The 21,037-nt window shown below is 45.2% G+C and overlaps 3 protein-coding genes across 5 annotated transcripts; 1 reads left to right on the top strand and 2 right to left on the bottom strand.

Moving 5' to 3' along the window:
* Positions 1-179: 179 nt before the first annotated feature.
* Positions 180-5,308, top strand: LOC117206399 (SET and MYND domain-containing protein 4-like). Its single transcript, XM_033445722.1, has 9 exons — positions 180-966; positions 1,602-1,752; positions 1,824-1,918; positions 2,047-2,251; positions 2,325-2,446; positions 2,531-2,935; positions 3,001-3,202; positions 3,314-3,529; positions 3,640-5,308. Exons 1-9 carry the CDS (start codon positions 582-584, stop codon positions 3,974-3,976), a joined length of 2,118 nt encoding a protein of 705 aa, XP_033301613.1. The 5' UTR covers positions 180-581; the 3' UTR covers positions 3,977-5,308.
* Positions 5,197-12,618, bottom strand: LOC117206412 (Y-box-binding protein 1). 2 transcript variants are annotated; one of them, XM_033445740.1, is made up of 7 exons: positions 12,456-12,618; positions 10,891-10,954; positions 10,061-10,094; positions 9,696-9,957; positions 9,290-9,600; positions 7,880-7,942; positions 5,198-7,530 (listed from the first exon to the last, which is right to left on the bottom strand). In XM_033445740.1, exons 1-7 carry the CDS (start codon positions 12,514-12,516, stop codon positions 7,486-7,488), a joined length of 840 nt encoding a protein of 279 aa, XP_033301631.1. In that variant the 5' UTR covers positions 12,517-12,618; the 3' UTR covers positions 5,198-7,485. The 2 variants fall into 2 exon arrangements, with proteins under 2 accessions (XP_033301632.1, XP_033301631.1); XM_033445741.1 differs by lacking the exon at positions 7,880-7,942 and having other exon boundaries at positions 5,197-7,530.
* Positions 12,619-13,169: 551 nt separating this feature from the next.
* Positions 13,170-20,178, bottom strand: LOC117206394 (putative GPI-anchored protein pfl2). 2 transcript variants are annotated; one of them, XM_033445679.1, is made up of 6 exons: positions 19,596-20,178; positions 19,023-19,517; positions 18,359-18,942; positions 17,719-18,258; positions 15,126-17,654; positions 13,170-15,026 (listed from the first exon to the last, which is right to left on the bottom strand). In XM_033445679.1, exons 1-6 carry the CDS (start codon positions 19,844-19,846, stop codon positions 14,863-14,865), a joined length of 4,563 nt encoding a protein of 1,520 aa, XP_033301570.1. In that variant the 5' UTR covers positions 19,847-20,178; the 3' UTR covers positions 13,170-14,862. The 2 variants fall into 2 exon arrangements, with proteins under 2 accessions (XP_033301570.1, XP_033301569.1); XM_033445678.1 differs by having other exon boundaries at positions 19,023-20,178.
* Between the last annotated feature and the right edge of the window lie 859 nt (positions 20,179-21,037).

Below are 21,037 nucleotides of genomic sequence, written 5' to 3'. Positions count from 1 at the left end.
CGACGCGCGACTGACGATCCGAGAATCGGTCGCGAGCTTGACGGAGCAGACTCGCGGCGCTCGCTAACCGACCGAAACGCGACGCGCGCGAAACGGGCCTCGCGAGTCGCCTTCCACGCCACATTGGCCGCTTCTTCCTCCGTGCGTCCGAATCTTTCGATTTCTGGTAGCAACGAGAAGGTGAGGAGGACGCGCGAGATGGTGCAACAGCGGCGGCGGTGGCGGCGGTGGCGGGTGGCGGCGGTGGCGGCAGCAGCCACGATAGACGCCGACGGAGACACGCTGGCAGAAGCGCGGCGCACTCGCGCGAGAATTCGAGACGGAAATAGCAAGGTCGACTTTGTCTAAAATTATTCGACCGGTTGGCGAAAGGGTCGCAACGGCTACAACGAAGCTACGTTCGCCATTCGTTCTCCTGGATCGTTCGCGACCCGATCTCGCCGCTTTTTTCGCTCGTAAACGTGCTATCTCTACCGTATCTGCCGAAATTCTGCCGAAATTCTGCCGAAATTCTGCCGAAAATCTGCCGAAATTCGCCGCTTTCGAGCGCGAGCGTTCACGGTGATTCGAGCGAGTTGGAGATGCAGCGAATTAACGCGATCGACGAGGCGCGAGCGGACCCATCTTACAGGGACCTGTGCTCGCTGGAGACTCTCAGATCCGGAAAGAAGGGATTCTTCCGAGATTTCAGCGAAAACGCGACGCGAGTCGCCGGAGAGCGGTGGATCTGCCAGGTTTTCGGACGGCTGACCAGCGACGAGCAAAGGATTCGAGCCATCTTCACCGATGCCAAGGTGAAGGACACGGTGTTGGAAACGTTGAATCGAACGGAGATTCTGTACCGCGGCAAGGACGCCGACGTGTCCAGAGCGAGGAGGCTCGAGGGATTCGAGGCCGCGACCGCAGGCGATCGACGGAAAGCTCTGTTGCTCTTCGGTCAAGCCGTTCTTCGCGCTCCCCTTCCAGGTTTGTTTCTCTCTTGGCGAGTAGACTCGCGACGATCCATCTGTCACGTAAAGTTGGTACTTGGGTGGTAGTAAGAAGGCTGAGTCGTAACCCAACTACTTATTTTCCTTTATAAAACTTTATTATAAATGTTCACACTTACAAAATAACACCGAACCGGAGAATAGGGGTTGTATGAGTACAGCAACTAGAAGAGGAACAAGAACTACCCGAGCTGGGTGAAGTCTCGGTTTATATACGTTTTGGTTTTAGGATGTTGAGGGGCTAGGTGTAGGTTATGATGTAGAATGTGTCCGAAGGTCGGGGGTCCATATCCTATCTCTGATGTGGACTGAGGTGCATCACAGCCTTGGTGTATGTTATGATGATAAGGTGGTGATGTATCCAAAAGTGTCCAAAAGTCGGGGGTCCATATCCTATCTCTGATGTGGACTAAGGTGCGTCACAGTCTTGGTGTATGCTATGATGATAAGGTGGTGATGTGTGTCCAAAAGTGTTCGAAAGTCGACCGTCGATGTATTATCACTGATGTAGGTTGAAATGTGATTGATGTCACACATCCGTCGATCGATCGTCCGATCGGTTTCTTTCCTCTCTCGCTCTCTCTCTCTCTTTTCTCCCTTGTCCCGTTTCAGGAAAATGCCGCACGGTCGATCGAGGTCTCGGACTACCGCTCGCGCTCCTAGCCAGAGCCGAGACGTTTCTCGCCTGCAACGAGCACGAGCTCGCCCTTCGCGATTTGAGTTTCGTCGAGGAAATGGACGGCGATCTGCCCAACGAGTTACGGTGAGCCTGGACGAGTCGAGACGACGAGGCGAAAGACGGAAACCCGGCTGAAAGGAAAAGTGCTGTTTCAGGACGACGTTTGCTCGGACGAAGAAGGCGTGCGAGACGTTCGTACGTGCGAACGGAAAGAAGCTGTTGCCCGCGAGAACATCGTCGCGTGATAAAGGTAGGTGAGTGGCGATTCGTGGCTGTCGCCCCAACGGAGAAGAACGGAGACGTTTGCTCCGTCGATCGATCGAAGGAATATCGCGAAAAGACGACGCGACGGAGAAACCGCTTTCGATTCGTTCGCAGCTGCGGCCCGATTGGCCAGCGACGAGAATCCGCGGCTGCCGGGCGCCTCCAGCTTGCTCGACATCGAGGAGACGGAGAACGCGGGCAAACGAGCGATCGCCGCCGAACCGATCGAACCGGGGGACCGGTTGGTCGTGGAGGCGCCGTACGCGGCTACTCTGCTGCCGGAATTCTTCGGTACGCATTGTCAACATTGTTTCTCGAGGTGAGTGACGGCTCGATTCCGCCGCGTACGCTCCATATCGGCAACTTCCTACAGATGCCCGTCGTCCTTTCAGATTCGTAGCACCGATAGGATGTCCGGACTGCAGCAGCGTCGCCTTCTGCGGCAGAGAGTGCAGAGACGCGGCGATGGCCAGCTACCATAAATACGAGTGCAAAGTTCTCGCGCTACTGATAGGTAGTATGGAACGAGCGATTCTCGAAATAATCGATATAGACGGTGTTTCGCACCGAGAGGCAACCGCTTTCGTCGTTTCGTCAGGTTCGGGTATGAGCGTTTTGAGCATGCTCGCTCTGCGAATGACCACTCAGAGCGGACTGACCGGCTGCATCGAGATCTGCCGCGCGTTAAGTTGCAACGAGAAGGAACAGGTCGCACGACCGTGCACGCAAGCACAGGCGAAACTTAGCAAGTCGGCGAAACGTCGTTCGAGAAGGAGGAAACTGCGCGATTCGAGACGCGAGCAACCCGCGGAGCAAGTCCCTCGTGGAACGCAGCGAGAGAAACTCGTGGAAGGAGACGCGGCCGATCTGCGGGTGTACGATCTCGTTACGCACGAGAAACACAGAACGGCTAAGGATTTCTTCGAGAGATCGCTGATGGCGGCCTTTCTTCTCAAGTGTTTGCAGAGAGTCGGCTTTTTCGAGACAGCGACGAGAGACGGAGGTACTTGAGCGCGGTCCGTGTCGCGATCGATCGGCAATTTCAGCAGCGTGCTGTTCGCGTTTCAGAGACGCCCAACGATCGAGAAATCGCGGTGGCCGGCCTGCTGCTGAAACATCTTCAGCTGCTGCAGTTCAACGCTCACGAGGTGTTCGAGACGCGACTCGGAAACGAACATCGGTTCCGCGGTAGCAGGCCCCTTTACATCGGGGTGGCCATCTATCCGACCGTTGCACGCTTCAATCACGACTGTTATCCCGCGGTAACCAGGTACCCTACAGCTTTAGTTATACCGACCGACCGACCGTTCGTCGTACACCTACGCGCGTAGCTTTAACTCGATAAATCGTCCTCTCTCTCTCTCTCTCTCTCTTGCCACAGATACTTCGTCGGTCGATCTATCGTGATTCGGGCGATTCGCAGTCTCCGAGCCGGAGACGCGGTGGCTGAAAACTACGGGCCGATTTTCACCAAACGAAGCCTGGAGGATCGACGGAGAACTCTCGCCGCGAGATACTGGTTTCGTTGCGAGTGTACCGCTTGCCGCGAAGATTGGCCACGTTTCGAGACTTTGACCAACGACATGGTCAGACTGAGGTGTGAACTTGTTTCTTCGACCTATAGTACCGCGTATTCGCGCCTGCATTCGCAAAGCGAGGCAGAGAGTAAGAGCGAGCGAGGGAGAGAGAATTGCTTTTCGATCGCAGGTGTCCGACCGAGGGATGCTCCAAGCTACACCCGCGTCCCCGAGATCCCGACAGATCCATCGAATGTTCGTCCTGTCGACGAAGAATCAACCTGCGAGAACCGATGGACCGGGTGCGCGAGTGCGAGCACCTGTACGCCGAGGGATTCGCCGCGATGGACGAGGAACAACCCGAGAGAGCGTTGAAGGCGTTCTTCGAGGCAGCGAGCAAATTTCACAGAGTGGCCGTACCTCCTCACAAGGACACGCACCTGGCGGAAATCGCAGCCAGTGCCTGTATGGCGGACGAAGGCAACGTCTATCGGCCCGATTCCTTCCCGATCGCTTTCCGTGAGTGAATCTCAGCGGAGCCGATCGATTCCGAAACCAACGGGGAAATCCAACGACCGTCGTACGCTCGTTCCAGGCAGCTTTCTCTCATCTTCAAGGTCGTTCGAATAAAGATGTTAAAAAACGTTGAGGAGCGCAACTTCTTTTGCTGAAATCGCGCGCGAAAGGATCGGGGAAAAGGGAGAAGAAAGTGAGCTCGACGCAAACGTAAGAAACTTCACCTTCGGTTCGTGAGTTTTGCGATTTTTTTGGCATTTATTTTTTATAATGCACATGTTTCGTGAAAAAATTAAATTCCGTATATGAAAGTAGCTTTTCAAAGTTTCGCATTTCGGTACAAAATTCACTGGGGTTTCGAGGAAATGAGAATATGAAAGATGCGGATCGGAAATCGGACAAGGAAAGGGTAAGGGTGAGGGTGAGGGTGAGGGTGAGGGTGAGGGTAAGGAGAGATGTAAGGATAAGGACAAGGACAAAGGTGAAAGCGAAGACAGGGATAACGGGGAAGGTAAAGATGAAGGTAAGGGGCAAGGACGAGGAGAGCAGGATGGATCGCCGGGGTGATTTCGATCGAGCGGCGACACGTGGGACGCGCGCGGCAAACGCGACGCATCCGTGTCGCGACCGGCAAGATTTACGTCTCCTCCTTTACGTGTAATTAGACGACTACCCTCTCTCTCTCTCTCTTCTTCGAGACACGGGAGCGTTCTCTCGATTCTCCCCTTTCTTTCGCTCCTTTTTCTTTTTTCATCATCCGTTCCGTCCCGCGCGATCCGGGACGTCTCTCTCATCATCGAGATCGCTCCTCGCGAAAAGCTGAATTAAAACTAATTGACTGTCGCAGCGAGTGGTACGCGAATCGTGACGCGCGACCTTCTCGATCTCGTTCCTCGTGGAGAAACGAGCGCGATTTCAAAGACACGCGCCGCGCTAGGGGGAACACGATACGAGAGTATCGAGAGCGCCGAGTACGATTCCTACTCGACGCATTTCCACAGGCCTTCGAAACGCGAACGCGCCGACGTTACAATTCGTTCGAGGGATCACCGTTCGCGACCGTGCGCGCTCCGTGCTCGCCGTTCACTTCAAACGCGGTTCAAGTTCGACGTTACGTTGCCTGCTAGCATACTGGTCCGCGCACGACTCCTCTTTTTTTCTCTTTGCTTCTATTTCTTTTTTAATTCCGATATTCACTTCCAACACATGCATCGTTCTTTTTTCCGCATACAATTACAACGTTCTGCGTCCAGGAGTCGTTTACCTTATTTTCTTTCACGCTCTTCGTCTCCTCTTCCTCGTCGCTAGCTCGCGTCCCGCGGCAACACATCCTTCTGTATGGATCGCGTACAAAAAAACGCGAAACGTCAAGCAGCGCGCATTCGACGACGAATCGACGACGAACCGACGCGCTACTATCTTCCCTGTTCCCGCTTTCATTTCGATCGACCGCGGAGGAACACGAGGATCAGCAGTTGTTATTCCTCATTTTACGCTATATTTGTACGCATGCACGCACACACACTCTCCACTCTGTCTTCACCTCGTCGCTCTTTTCTCCCGATCGTGTTTCACCGTTCCAGGCTCTATTGCAAAAAGCACTCGAGGTGACTAACGCACAAGCCGTTTTAACGAAGATCGCAAAATAGCCTTACGATAGGACGATAGCGACCATAAAAAAGATTGCGATGACGACACAGACACAGATTGAGACAGAGACAAAAAAACTAAAAGATATCTTGTTCGCTTGAAATGAAATAAAATCTGATGCAACGAATTTGCGCGCTCAACTTCGAAGCGTTTGGAAAGAAAATTGTACATTTTATTTTCCGACGATAGAACTACAAACTAAAATTTAAAAAATTGTTCCGTTTTCATGCAAAAGTGTATAAATCTTTCGTCCTCTCTTATTCTCTCTCTCTCTTCCTCTCTCTCTCTCTCTCTCTCCCTCTCTCTCTCTCTCTCTCTCTCTCTCTTGCTCTATCTCACTCGTTCGCGCATTCACTCGCTCGCTCGCTCATTTACTCACTGACAAACCGCAGGTTTGCATTGTCAATCGAGAGGAAATTTCCGACATCTCCGAGGATCGATACGTTCGAGCAACGACGGCAAAGTTCTTCCAACATGATCGAACGTTATCGACTCGTTACACCGAAAATTACGGCAAAAATTGATCGGATTCTCGGTTAACGCCTTACGCGTGACATCTCGTTGCTTATCGTCGGATAATACGTTTCGTGCCCTCCTGGGGCATCGATCGCGTCATTTGATACGAGCGATCGCAAAAGGTACCGCGCCAATTTGTTTCGCGTCACTAAATTACGCGATCGGACAGAAAATTCTATGAGATTTATAATTGGATTTAGTCGCTGATCATCGAACGAATCTTCTCGTTGCGATTTTGCAAAGCATATGTAAGCCACGAACCAACGAGGACCGAAGAGACAAAAGCGACACGACGGACGACTGGTTTTCGAAACGAATCGAACATTGCGTTTCAATGAAGGGGGAGGGGGGAAAAAAAAGAACGGAGTAATTTCGAGAGAAACTGAAACGATTAAGCTGGCTGGCACAATGACAGGTAAGCGCGCGTAGTAACGTATTCCTATGATTTCAGGGGCGCGCGCGCGCATTTACCGATTACATGTACACGGACAAGAGAAAAACTCTGCGAGCATCGCGTTAAACTCAAAGACATATATATATGCGTAAAACGATCGAATGCGTTTCGTTGAAGAAAAATTAAAACGTATGAAACAATAAATACGCAAAAACAAGAACAAAAATACCACTTTCGCCTATTCGAATTCGTATTGTGTAGCCCATCACCGTGTTTCTTCTCTTCTCTCTCTTCGTTGTTTCTTCCACGATCGAGATTACCTAACTTTCGTAACTTGACGCAGAACGAAATTCGTTGCGTTACAATCGCGCATTTTCTTTGCCATTTTCACCGCCGTCGTCGGACGAAATACTCCAAAATACACGACTTACCGCCGTTTCGTCCCAGTTCGCGGAATAAAACCGTCATTCATCGGCTACGTTTCTTTCCCGCGTCTCTTCCGATCGCTTTTTCTTACAATCTTTTGAATTTCGACGAGTGACGAGATTTACACAATCGAAAATCTGTAAATTTTCACAGAAATATAATGAAAAACGGTGGTCGTACGGCGGTAAGTCCAACTCGAGAGTTTGCTCGCTCGTAGTCGATACATGTCGTGGATCGTGTTTCTTCTTCGCGACGAGGCTTCCCAGCGTATTCTATCAACTAATTCCGGCAGCATATCGGACACGCTTCTTATTCTTCTTTCTCTGCCGGGGAGAGTGTGGAGCGATGTTCCGCAATTTCCTTCCATTTCTTGCTTTTTTTTGTTTCGCTTTTTTTTTTAACTTTTTTCATTTGTTATGTTATATTGTTGCTGCTGCGGTTGCTGTTGTCGTTGCTGTTGCTTCGGTGTATAACGGGTGTTGGTGTTATATATTAAAAGGAGTGTTTTTGTTGTAGTGGTACCATTACTCTTGGTTAAGCGGTGCTTTCGGTGGTGGTGTTCTGAACCGGCTGACTTTCCTGCAAGTCAAACGGACAAAGTTCAACGATCGTTTATGTTTGAATTAGGAGCCATGCTTTGCTGATTCGCAAAACAGACGGCAAAACGGAAGTAATTTTACGATAAGAAAAATGTACGACACGAAAGAGCGATGAAAAGCATCGAGGCGCGGAAACACAATGTCCACGCTGAAAAGGATCGAGGCTAACGAGATACCGGGAGAAACTGATCCCAAGGTGTAAAGTGCAGAAAGAAAGAAGTGTATAAATGGTAAGTCGAGAATAGTTCCAGCATAGGAAAACGTAGAGCGATGGATGTACAATCGGAAGGATACGAAGCAAGGATCAGAGAAAAATAAAGCCACGTTACCTGTGGAGCAGGGACAGCGACAGGTGCATCCTTATCTTTAGGTGCATCCGACTTCTGCTCCGACTGAAAAGAGTACAAAAAGATACGTGCAATAGTGTGTGCTAAGCGCTACGCCAAAGATTCGTCAACGGACCGAACAGTCACGATTTCTGTGATCGCCGTGATAACGATACGACAGGAAACTAACGAAAGAGAGTGTGTGTGTGTGTGTGTGTGTGTGCGCGCGCGCGCGCGCGCGCGTGTGTGCAAATATAATTATATAAACACACACACGTATATATATATATACATACATACATGGACATAAATAAACAAGTGAATGAGGAATGAATAGATGGGTGGATGGATGGATGGATGGATTGGATGGATTGGATGGATGGATGGATGGATGGATGGATGGATGGATGGATGGATTGGATGGATGGATTGGGTGGATGGATTGGATGGATGGATTGGATGGATGGATTGGATGGATGGATTGGATGGATGGATTGGATGGATGGATTGGATGGATGGATTGGATGGATGGATTGGATGGATGGATTGGATGGATGGATTGGATGGATGGATTGGATGGATGGATTGGATGGATGGATTGGATGGATGGATAGGTAGATAGATTAATAGATAGATACATAGATGAATAAATAAGTAGAGAGTTAAAGAAAAGAAATTGAATAAATGTACAAACTCGAACCAAACTTAGAATAGGATAAAAAAGAAATGGGAGTACAACGTAGGAACAGAAGAAACACGTAATATGTGCGATCCGTTGATTACGATGCGAGTATTTACAAGTGTATCGTACAAAGAAGAACTAAAGATTCGAAAACGAACAATGCAAAATCTCCGGACTAGCTTTCTAATCGATCCATATAACCGTTCATACTAGAGTCATCCCTTTTTACAGTCGATTCGAAATAACGAATCGATAAACGAAAAATCGTATAGGACAAAGTTACAACTGAAAATAATTCTTGGCGTATACTTAAAGAGAACGATGACGGTAGCGCATCGAATGGTTTTCGAAGTATATAGAATGACTCTAAATCTACCACGAATTTGTCACGAGATATCTAATAGGGAAATCAAAAGGTTTTTATCGAATCGATAACGGAATCTACCATGCAGGATTATCGAGTTACTAAGCTGAGCGAAACACCAGACAATGATTTCCGTGGCGTCGCGTTATTCCTGGGCCGATTGTCCGGTAATCGAGGTTCGAAATATACGACGATAGAGTGAGCGAGAGCTAGATCGAGTAGACTAGAGGAGTTAAGAAACGATCAACGAGAAACAATGATAATTTCACGCTAAATGGAGCGATAGAAAGCAAAGACCGAAGGATAGGTTCGATATCGCAAAAGTCGCTAGAAAAACAGATTAGATGAGAAGGTAATCGTTACGGACTTTTACTTGGCCGTCCTGGCTACGAGGACGACGCGGAGGTCCGCCACCTCTTCCCCCGCGGAAATTACGACGGAAGTAACGACGAGAGGGTCCTCCGCGTCCACGACCGCCACCACGTGGCACGCCTCCGTCCCCGCCAGTCTCGCCACCTTGTTCGCCACCGTCGCCGGTGTTATCTCCTTGTTGTTGCGCCGATGGACCAGAACGGCGCGATCCACGATAGTAGCCATCGTATTGTCGTCGAACCCTGTAACGTCGTTGCTGTCCGCCTCCCTCGCCGACATTCGCTTCGTCCCCGGTCTTACCCTCACCTGGAACCAACAGTGAGCAAACGTGTTTATCCTACCTTCCGCCATTCCATTTGAAACTCGACAACAAAAGACAACATTAACCGCCTTTTACTCACCGGTTTCGTAACCGTCTTGACCTTCCCGAGGTCTACGTTGAGGTCGAGTGTTTCCACGTCTTTGACTGATGTACCAATGACCTCCGCGATACCCACGTCGCCTGTCGGCAGCATAAGGCGAACCTTTTACTGCTTCCCCGGATGGACCGGTAACGTTGGCCGCTTCATGACCCTTCTCGCCTATTACCACGTCAAATTCGACCACTTCACCGTCGCCGACACTGCGCACAGCCTTCCTTGGGTTGTTCTTCACGATGGCTGACTATAAGTGCAGAAAATTATCATCGTGATCGGCGATTCGCATATTCGAAATCCAATCGTAGCTCATTCCTTTCAACTACTACCAAAATAAATGTACTACTCACTTGATGAACAAATACATCCTCCTTGGTGTCGTTCCTAAAACAAATCAAACGAAGCGTTAAACGATCGAATTATCGAAGAGGAGACGAGTTTGTTTGCGATTCGAGGAAAATTTGTTGTGCGTCTGGGAACATGGACCAAATGGAAAGTATTTCCATGTGCGATCCAATGGATGTCCAGACAGTCGTTTTCTCTACCACCGTGTACTTGAAACGATACCATTGAATACGCGCAAACGGCGCGAACAAAGGTACGAATGAGCGGTGGTAATTCGATTGCGACAACTTTCTGCCGAAAAAAATGTCCGACTATTTACTTTTCTCTGACCTACGAAAAACTCGCGTTACAACGAAAATCGTTGTGCTGCGCGAAAACGAACGATGCTTTGGCCACTGTGCAAAGGCATAGCGCATCCGATAGCTACTCGTACATACACGCGTACACACGTGTATATGGTATATGTATAGTGGCGCGAAGAAGGGAAAGGAAGAGAATGAAAAGGAACTAGAAAAGAAATAGCATAGAGTGGGGTGGAGTGCCATGGACTAAGGTGGGGATGCGGATAGGAAAATGCTAGAAATAGCCAAAGATAAAGGAGGAACCGTGGACGAACGAATGTGATTTGGCGATGCACGTGTCGAAGCAAGCGTCTATTTTGCCAATGTTAGAACGTTTGGATCGAGCTTGAGAACGAACCCGCGTTAGGAAAGCTTCGCCAATCATTTCGAGTTCGGTCGAAATTTAGAGATCCACATCTTCTCGATCTTTTCGATCGATCGATCGAAAAGATAAGAAAAAAACAAATGAAAAACGGTAAATCGTTGTTACTAACCTGTTGATGAATCCGTACCCACTCTTCACGTTGAACCACTTTACAGTCCCGGTCACTTTGTTAGCTGAAACCCAACAAAAACAAAATAGTACTAATTAAATATCTAGCACACACAACGTTATGCGTCGCGTTAGTCGATAAAAGCATCCTCGATAAACAAATCAATTGAGCCATTTCTCGGGAATCCGGCGATTCGATTTGTTCGAAAAGGTAGAAACCGGAGCAGACGGTACGGCTAAATATCGGAATTGATAAAACGACAGCGTGAAAACCAAAATCAATGGTGATATATTAAAAATGCCTCGTCCGCTCTGAATAAACGCACCACTGATCTAATTGTAAAATCAAGGCACGTATATTGTTTGGCTTGTATCCTCTTTGCAACAAGTATTTAGTTTACCATTCGTGAGAAATATTTATATTTACTAACTGTTGCGATGTGTTCGTAATCAAAAGCCAATTATTCTTAGGATAATTCCATGTTTATATAGCAAACAGCCCGCGTTACCGATCGTTCGCAGCAGGGTAAACAATACGCTGAAATTTTGGAATTCGCTTGGGTAACAGTTTCTTGGACTTTTGCCCGTTAACATTTCAATTTTCCTTCGAATCGTATCAACGAACGAGAATATCCAGTTCTAGATGGAAAGGAGCAGCGATCTGTAAAGACCCGATGTTTCTGAACTTCAACTGAAAATGCAGTTTCGCTCCTATTTCGTTTTTCGTTCGAAGAAAGTAAATTTCCGCGAAGCCAATCTAAAGTGGAAGCTGACGACGGCAGCGCGCTCAAGTCCGTTCCGAAAACGAATCGTTCGAACGGAAGCGAACATTTAACGAATAGGTATACCGAAACTTACGTAACCCAACTAGTGTTTAGGTCGATTTACGAAAAACACGTTGAAAACGTACGGGAAAGGCAGTAGGGAAATTTCCAGAAATTACTACTGCATGTAACTATGACGTAACTACAATGTAACCACGAATTACAGATTATATATTTTATTTGTTCGATACACGGGTTAAGGTTATGATGTAAACGTAAATCGCAGGGTGAAATAAAGAGGGATAACGAAACGAAGTAAAATGGAGTAAAGAAAAACAAGAAAACGGAAAGAAAAAGAAAAAAATGAACGCATTCTAATCTACACGTTTCTATTCTCTTCCGTTTTTTTTTTTCATCATATTTGAATTGAACAGAAATTTCGTAGAACTCGATGTTGGATAAGCGCGTGTAAGCTATTCCGTTTCGGAGAGAGAGAGAGAGAGAGAGAAGGAGGGAATAACTCTAGAGAGAGGGAGTGGGGAGGGACAAAAGAGAAATAAACGTATTGGAAATTCGATGATCTTCTATGGAAAAAATTGGAGAAAATGTAGATAAAACAAAGAGGAATGGTAACCGGCTTGCCGGACGCATGCCACATGGCTGAACGTCTGCTGCTCTCATAGACGCCATTATTACATGCGGGCGATCGTCGCAGAAACCAACACGCTCTCGTTCTAGTTGATTATCATACCGGCAAACTAAACGCGACACGATATTTAAGGTACATGCACGACTCGCTTACCGATGATCAGCTTCTGCTGGCCAGCCTTTGGTTGTTCGGGCTGTTTTTCCGGGTCAGCCATGGTGGTGGTGTTAAGGTGTTAAGACACGCCGCTGCCGAACCTAGATGTTCCCGTCTTTCTGGTTGTGGTGTTGGTTCCCTTCTAATGTTCCCAACATGGCTGCGCCTCCAGGCGACCGTACAAACATCCTTCCCGTCTAACGAGCTCTATGATAGGTTGGCTCGCAAACAAACCCGCTCGTTTGACCAATCCTGGCTAGAGTTTCACGGAACGCGCGTGACGTAACTCACGCGTTACTTCCTCGGTTTCTTCCTCGCACGCTCGCTCTCCACCATGCTTTTTTCCTCGTTCGGCCGCGCGCGCCTTTACTTTTCTGTTCGATCCTTTTTACCGATCGCTAACCATTTAACGATATCGATACAATTTACAATACTTGACATTTCTTCTTTTCGCGTCTCTTCTCCCTTCTTCGTTCCTTTCTTCTTCTTCTTTTAATTGTGCTTTCGTTCCGAATTTCTGCCCCTCTCTGTCTCCCCCCCGCCCCTCCTCGCCCTCCTTCTCACCGTTAAGTACCAATGAAATTTGATTAGACTTTTTCACCGCTTTGGCTTACCACCAAATCTAAAACGACATTTCCAACGGAATTTGGATTGACGATACAATTTCGCGTCGGAACGCTCTTAATATTAGCCGCGAATAACTTTGCTACTAAATTCTTGTACTAGAATTATTATTTGTTTTTGTAATACAAACGTAGAGCAGTTATTGGGATATCGTGACAAGCATTGACGTACCGTTCGTACTTATAATAATTTTAACGACATTACCGGATAGATTTTATGTCACCTTGTTTTGAAACACATATCAGAGGCACAAGATACAGGTCATAGGCATATATCGGCACGATTTTTAACGAACGAACCTTTTACAGTGAAATTCGACTAACGCTATAAACTACGAAACCGAATCGTAGCGGATACACAGTGGAATTATGTAGTTGTATTATTAGTATACATACATATGTACATATAAACAACCAAGGACAAAGGTTGTGAGGGAAAACCACATCGCAAGTGTAAAATGTATTTCTCCAACACTATTGGTATTCGTATTTCTGACATTTTTCAAAGTTTACAACGTTTCCTTACGGAGATGATATATCTGCCTGAAAATGTAGAAAAAAATAATTACGCATTTCTTACAACATGGCATAGAGAACCGCACCTGTATGTTCCGTTGCCGCCTCTCTATCACGTTACTTTCACATATCGATTGAGTATTTTGTGCTCCTCGATCGTAAGATACAATCGTTCGATTATAAACGTCATGAACGTTTCGCTTACTTTTTTATTCGACGTACTTACGCCAATTTGTCGGCGAGCGTTAATACTCTTTGTTGCCCTTTTACTTCTTCTTCACCCATTCTCTTTTACAATTGTTTTACTTTTTCCTCTGTATCGAATAAAGAAGACAAAAGTGATCTCCGTTTACACACCTATAAGTCTTATTTCTATATCCGAACTAGCTATCGTATCAAGAAAAAAGGAAAAGGGATAAAAGTATCATGAAAAATAAAAACGAAATAAACTATTGCAATTGACGATTTCATCGCGTTCAAAACAAAAAATATGTTTATCGATATGTCGGAAATTTGTAAATTGATGACTTATTTCAAAACACGAAGCGTTTTCGTCGCTCGAACCTTTTTGTTTGCGTAAAAAAATACAAAAGAAAATGTTTAAAAAGAAGAAAAAAGGAAAAAAAAAGACAGAAAATTTACAATAATTAAATATCGTATGTCCAAAACATTTTAGTGGCCGGATATAGTATAAATGTCACTCGAATAAATATGAAGAACCTTTAACGTTTATCAAAACTCGATTCTTGGTAAGAAGTTAGCAGATAAAGGATAATTAGCGTCATCGACGATTCATAGATCGATGAACGTTTAAAGTTAAATATACAATGTTCCGTGAGCAAACACGCTTGTAATAGGTATTCGATTTTCCTTAATAAAACAATCACGCATTTTATTCTTCTATATACCTGTACGTGTATATATATATATGTATATACATATATATATGCATGTGCATTACACGTAATGTAACTTAAGCAGACTTTAACACAGTGATAGATAAAGACCCGCTTTAACATTTTCGTATGTACAAGATGGATAAGATTAACAACGGTGAAAACTGTAACGTTAAAATGTCGATTCTATTCTATAATTCTGTTCTCAGTGCAATAGAACTGCATGAATTTGAGGGGCATCGTTTTTTGACAAGATTCTGCCGAATTACGATGCTAGAATTACAGAATAACGGTATTAAAAAATCAAATAACGCGTTTACATATTTCCACGATGAATATTCGAAAAGATGCTAGCGAGATTTACATTCTCCATCATCTCAGTTTTCTGGTCCGTGTATTTCTGGACCTTGAAGCGGTAGAGCCACTGCCGATACTGAACATACCAGGCGTGGAAGCATTAAATGTCGTTGTGGAATTTGTTGTGCCGAAGTTGATGGATGGAGTTGTTGTTGGAGCGGAGAAATTAAATCCTGTACCTGAATTGTTTAAAATGTATTAATCGAAATGTATAACCGAGGATACAAGAAGATATTAGCGTAATTAAAGTTGTAAGAAAGATAGAGAATAGTTTTCACCTGAATTCGAAGTTGTCGTGCCAAACTGGAAAGGTGCTGAAGCGGAAGTATTGTTATTGTTGCCAAAGGCAAACGCGGTAGCGTTCTGTTGCGGTGGTTTTTGGTTTGCTCCAAAGGTGAATATTCCAGAGGTGTTGCTTTCGTTCGCATTAGCGTTTCCAAAAGTGGGAGTAGAGGACACGTTGGGAGTCCCAAAGGTGGAAGATTGTGCTCCGAACGGTGATGCCTTGTTGCTGTCACTAAATGCTGGTGGACCGTTTGCTGTGGATGCAGTTCCCATGCCGAACGTAGGGTTCGACGAGATAGAGACGTTTTGCCCGGCGAACGTGTTATTCGGCACGGAAGAATTGAAATGACCGGTAGTACTGTTCGCGGCTCCAAACACGGGAGCACCACCGGTATTGTCGCGTCTGAATATCGAGCTCATACCAAAGTTTTGCGAGGCAGAAGTTGGCGCTCCTGGATTCTCCTTGTTTTGATTTTGCGAGGCAAAGTCGGGGGTACCGGTAGTTGTAGTGCCAAAAACCGGGACAGATGCGTTGCTCACGGGAATGTTGGTAGAACCAAAAGTGGAAGCGGTCGAATTGCTGGGAACATTTGCAGCACCGAACGCCGATGACGTAGTTGGTTGCGTCGAACCGAATAACGTCGAACCGCTGTTGCTTCCAAATACTCCCGAACTGCTTTTGAAACTCGTACCTGTTGCCGAATTCGCCTGACCAAAGATGTTGCTCGTCGTAGAAAACATAGATATCGAGGTGGTCACATTCGCGTTTGAGAACAAGTTACTACTGACGTTGCTTGTTCCGCCGGTGTTTATTCCGGATGTAGATGTACTCGCGCTAGAACCGAACATCGGAATGGAAGTTGTGTTTATTGCTCCCATAGATGACCCACCGGCTATGCTCGAGAAGATTGGCATCGAATTCGTGGATGCGAATCCAGCAGAAGTAGTGGCAACGTTAGAACCAAAAACTGACGTGGTCGTGCTCTTTGGGAGAGTAAAGGTAACTGTGCTGACGCTCAAGTTAGACGTACCAAAAACTGGCTGATTACTCACTGTCGTTGTCCCAAAGATCGATGGAGCGGACGACGGGTTAGTAAATATCGAGCCGGTATTCGGAGCGATCTGGGCCGTGCTACTATTGATCGTCGACGTCGTCGACGTCGACGATGAAGCTCCAAAGCTCGAAGGCAAATTATTGTTCGCAACAGCGAATGGACCTACATTCGAGGTACCGGTAGTTGTATTTGTCGTCATCGATGCTTTACCGAAAGAAAAGCCAGCTTTGCTATCGTTTACGGACGAACTGGACAAAGGATGCGATGCAAAGGTCGAGTCTGTCGATGATCCAAATGTAGGTAAGCTAACTTTTGGGTTTGCTTCGAAACCGGTATTAGCTGAGCTTGCACCCGTAACGCTATTAGCTTGCGTGCCACTATTACCATTATTCGAAGACGTCGCTGCGTTAGGAATCATCGAAGCCTGTCGAGACGTACTCGTCGAAGCTCCAAACGTTTCGCTATTTACTGACGCATTCCCTGCTGACCCAAATACGAATCCTTCGGACTTGGTGGACGTTGTCGATGGATTATTGGTTTTGGTTCCAAATGTAAACAACGGCGTCGATACGTTCACGTTCGATTTTGTACTCAATGCGTCATTCGAGCCAGTAATATTTGCAATACTTGTGAATGGCATAACGTTTGCTTTCGTGTCGATCGATGTAAATCCCGTATTCTGTTCTCTCTTTTCCGCGACAGTGCTTAAATTTGCTGGATTTGTGTGTGGCGATGTGAAGATCATACCGCCTTTCATATTTCCGATCGATACGTTCACACTCGTCGAACAGATTGCTGCAACTTGCGAAACGTTTGTCCTTGGGTTGCTTTGACTCGGCTCGTTTTTAGTGTTTGCTGCAGTCGTACTCATAGAAATTACCGAAGATATTGGCGCAGCAGTGGTAACATTCCCAAAAATGGTAGTTGTTGCGGGAACAGCAAGTAGAGGGGATTTATTAGTAGCAGACACGGTATCGAACACGAACGTGGTACCAATCGGCAAAGTACTTGTCGCCGATGTGATCGTAGTTGATTTGTTAGAATCGAAATTTTGTACGTTAAAGCTCATCGAACTGGTCGTAGTTGAGTTCGAAACAACAGGCTGAGATACGATTTCAGATTTCGTAGTCGAAAGCGTAACCCCAAGAGTAGAATTGATCGTTTTATCTGCCACGGAAGTTAACACGTTTTCAATTTTCCTCTCAGACGTATCGGCAAACTGAACGTTCGTATTCGAAGAAGTATTTTTGGCTGGTAAATTAAAAGCCACGTGTTTTGGTGACTTTGTATTCGATTCGCTGCTACCAGGACTAGGTGCCACAGCCGATGTGGAAATGGGTGTGGTATTAACGTTCGTAGTGGTAGTCGAAGAATTAAGGGTCGCACAAGTGACAGTACATGCGACAGACTTGACGGCATTTACTTCTTCCGCTTGAATCACCACGTCTGGATTAATCCGACTGGCACCTGGAAACAAAAACGAATATTCGTAAATTAAAAATGAACGTACTCGCACGTTGAATTTCCTTACCTTTACCAGATATGGCATCAAACATGCTTTGAAGTCTTGCTTTCATGCTCGTTTGCCTCATATCTGTAATATCTTCCTTCTTTATCTCTTCTACATCGTCGGTAGTAAACTTTGCTCGTATATTACCCTGCTCTTCGACCAACATCCGTAACTTCTCATTTCTTTCCGGTTCTGCCCTCATAAATAACTTGTGTGTTAACTTGGCTGATTCGATGGACTCGATCGATTCTACGGAATAATCTTTATCGCTATTCTGCGCATTCAAACGTTTTGTGTGTTTGCGGTCTGATTCATTTTCTATACTTTCATTGTTGAAATTTCCTTTTGCTGTTAAAATTCCCTTCAACGGTGAATGTTCTTGTAGCTTATCGGCAGAGTTACACACGTGTGAATTATTTTTTCTCTCCGTTAACTCGTAGTCAGGACATTTTGAGCTTGTGCTGTGAACTTGTGCTACCGTTTCAGTACTAGCACTTTGAACACATTCCAAAGATTTAAAATGCTTTTCAAAATCTGGGGTTCCGCTTCGTGAAAAGTCTCCTAAAATAAACAAACCAAATGTAAAACAAGTCCAAGTATTTTATCGTTGTCGTTATCGTTACCATTACAAGATTACAAATTATTTCGACCTACTACTTACTAGCTTTCCTTTTGACGCCGGAAACAACATGCTTGCTAGAACTGAGTGAATTTATAATATCGTAACACGACGGTGTTTTAGTACGTTTCGTGGGTCGAACAATTTTATTACTTTGGGGAGAACTATCTTCTTCCGATTTCAAGGATTCTTCTCTGCTCCTTTTCTGCTTTGTTTCATCCTGTACCTCAAATTCCTTACTAGCAACGATATCTCTTCGTTGTTTCTTTGCCGGGTCGAAAGCCACATCTTCCCTCGAAGCGTGTCTTTTTAGCGATATCTCCCTTAAAGCTTGGGCGACGCTAGGCGAGGAACAACTATTGTCAGAGTGACGCACATTCGACAAAATATTTTGCTTCGATGGTGGAGAATATCGTATGGTATGAGACGGTGCTACTCTAACTGTTGCCGGCGTCCTTGTTTTCATAGACTTCACATTTATCAATGGAACTGAACTAGCATGGAGATTTACTTTTGGAAATTGCCCTACCCGATATTTGGATTGATGAGCCAATTTGTTGCTTGCTTCAGTAGCATATTTAGTCAATCGAGCCGTAAGTCCTGGAGAGGTTACGTCATTGTATACTCTGCAATTATATTACAAATTTCTGTACTCGCACAGAGCTGCGAATATCTATGATCGATTAAGGTAGTTTAGACTACTTACTTGGGATCAATGTTGTATCTAGTCGATGCTAAGAGAGGCCCGCTAGCTGTTTGAATAGCTTTTCTTTCTCCTACTTTTGTATCTACTTTAGCAGTTACGCTAGAATCCCATGAAGAACCTTCGGCGTCAAAATACGTTGAATTTTCTACCTGCATCAGAACATGATTCTGTCCATACAGAGGAGACGGTGGTCTCTTTGATAATACTTGACCAGAAGGTGACAACTTGAACGTTTGATTTTCTAATTCCTCTTTATTTCGTGACAACACTGGTGTCGAAGTACGTTTTGTAACAAAGGAATCGTGATCGTATGACGAATGTTCGGAATTAGGATAAAAATACATTTTCGAAGTGATATCGTTTGACACATTGGCTTTTTGTAAATTTTTTGGAATTGGGCTAATCTGCGTGATCGATCCAAAATGGGAAGAACGTTTCTTAGTTGGATAAGGATCGGTACTAAGCTGATAATTCGATCCTCGTCGTCTTTCCATCCTAGAGTAGGGTCGTCTTTCGGTTAGATATCGTTTTCGAAAACGGCGAATCGCAGCCTCAAAAAATTGTCGGATATACAGGTATACGTGATCGATGACAGTTCCGAAACTCGTACGAACTTCGAAAGAAATGTGTTTGCAGTAATCCAGTAAAAGGAACGCGTGCGGCGACAATAAGCTGTCGTTGATAATTAAAAAATAGCACGCATAAATCGTAAGAAACAATGAAATGGTAAGAATAAAAATCGATCCCCAAACGTTGTACAGAAACACGCACCCACTCAACACACTTACTAAAATGATCACACTCCGATTTCTTAATTCCCACATATTATTTCAAACAAATAACCTCTCCATGTTTGAAAAGAGCACATTCACTGAATTACCGGAACCTTGCTGCGTTATACTCGACGACATTATCGACGTAGCAACTACTACGTAGTACATATTAATTATCGTCTCCCCAGTTATTAACGTATTTTTTAATTTATTAGAAAAAAATTTCGACTAAAACTTTACATTTTCTTATTAAATCGCCGATCAAATGATGACTTCTATAAAATATTTTACAACCTCTATTACGATCAACCTTCCGCTATTATAGTACGACGGTCATACTATAGCATGGCGGTCAAAAATCCAAGTATACAGTCGAATAAGCGAGTCATTATAGCGAGTCACATAGAATCGAATAGCGAGCGTATAATTACAGAGTAGCATTGAGCGAGCAACAATTGGGTTGGCAAATGTGCCTGCGGATTTTGTCAATACATTTGTCGCACATTTTTTTGTTTTGCCAACGTGTATATCTTTTTCTTGTTGTTTAGACTTTCACCTTTAATTTAATGAAAAAATTGTATCGATTAGTTATTTAATTTCGTTTTTATCCCAATTTAAAAATGGATTTCGAAAGCGAGCATATCAGACATATTTTAATGTATTTTTTCCGAAAAGACAAGACCGTAGCGCAAGCACAGAGGAAGATATGTGCCATGTTTGGGACAGAAGCCGTGAACGAAAATCAGTATCAACAATTGTTTGGGAGCTTTCGTTCTAGTGAAAATGCTCGGCAATCTAGTAAACATGGCTTCCCAGATTACGTTGATGATAGCATTATCAGGCACATTATCGATAGAGATTTTAAATACACAACGCGTAAAATTGCAAAGGACTTCCATGTACCGCATGAATACGTTATAAACAAATTAAAACAGCTTACGTGTTACAAGGAACTGAATTTATGGCTTCGTTATGAGCTTGACGAAAGTCATTTGACGCAACGCATTAGCATCTGCGATTCGCTTCTGAAACGCAACAAAATTAATCCATTTCTGAAACGACTGATTACTGGTGACGAAAGGTGGATATTTTATAACAAGGATAATCGGGAAAAACCGGACATGAAGCAAAACGAACGAATGATGGTACTGTTAATTTGGTGGGATTATAAAGGACTTCTGTACTTTGAACTTTTCCCAGAAACCAAAAGGATTACTCCAAACGCGTACGTTGAACATGTCG

This window comes from Bombus bifarius, unplaced genomic scaffold, assembly GCF_011952205.1.
Source record: "Bombus bifarius isolate JDL3187 unplaced genomic scaffold, Bbif_JDL3187 scf7180000008006, whole genome shotgun sequence".
Lineage (NCBI taxonomy): Eukaryota > Metazoa > Arthropoda > Insecta > Hymenoptera > Apidae > Bombus > Bombus bifarius.
This window is presented reverse-complemented; position numbering and strand designations above follow the sequence as displayed.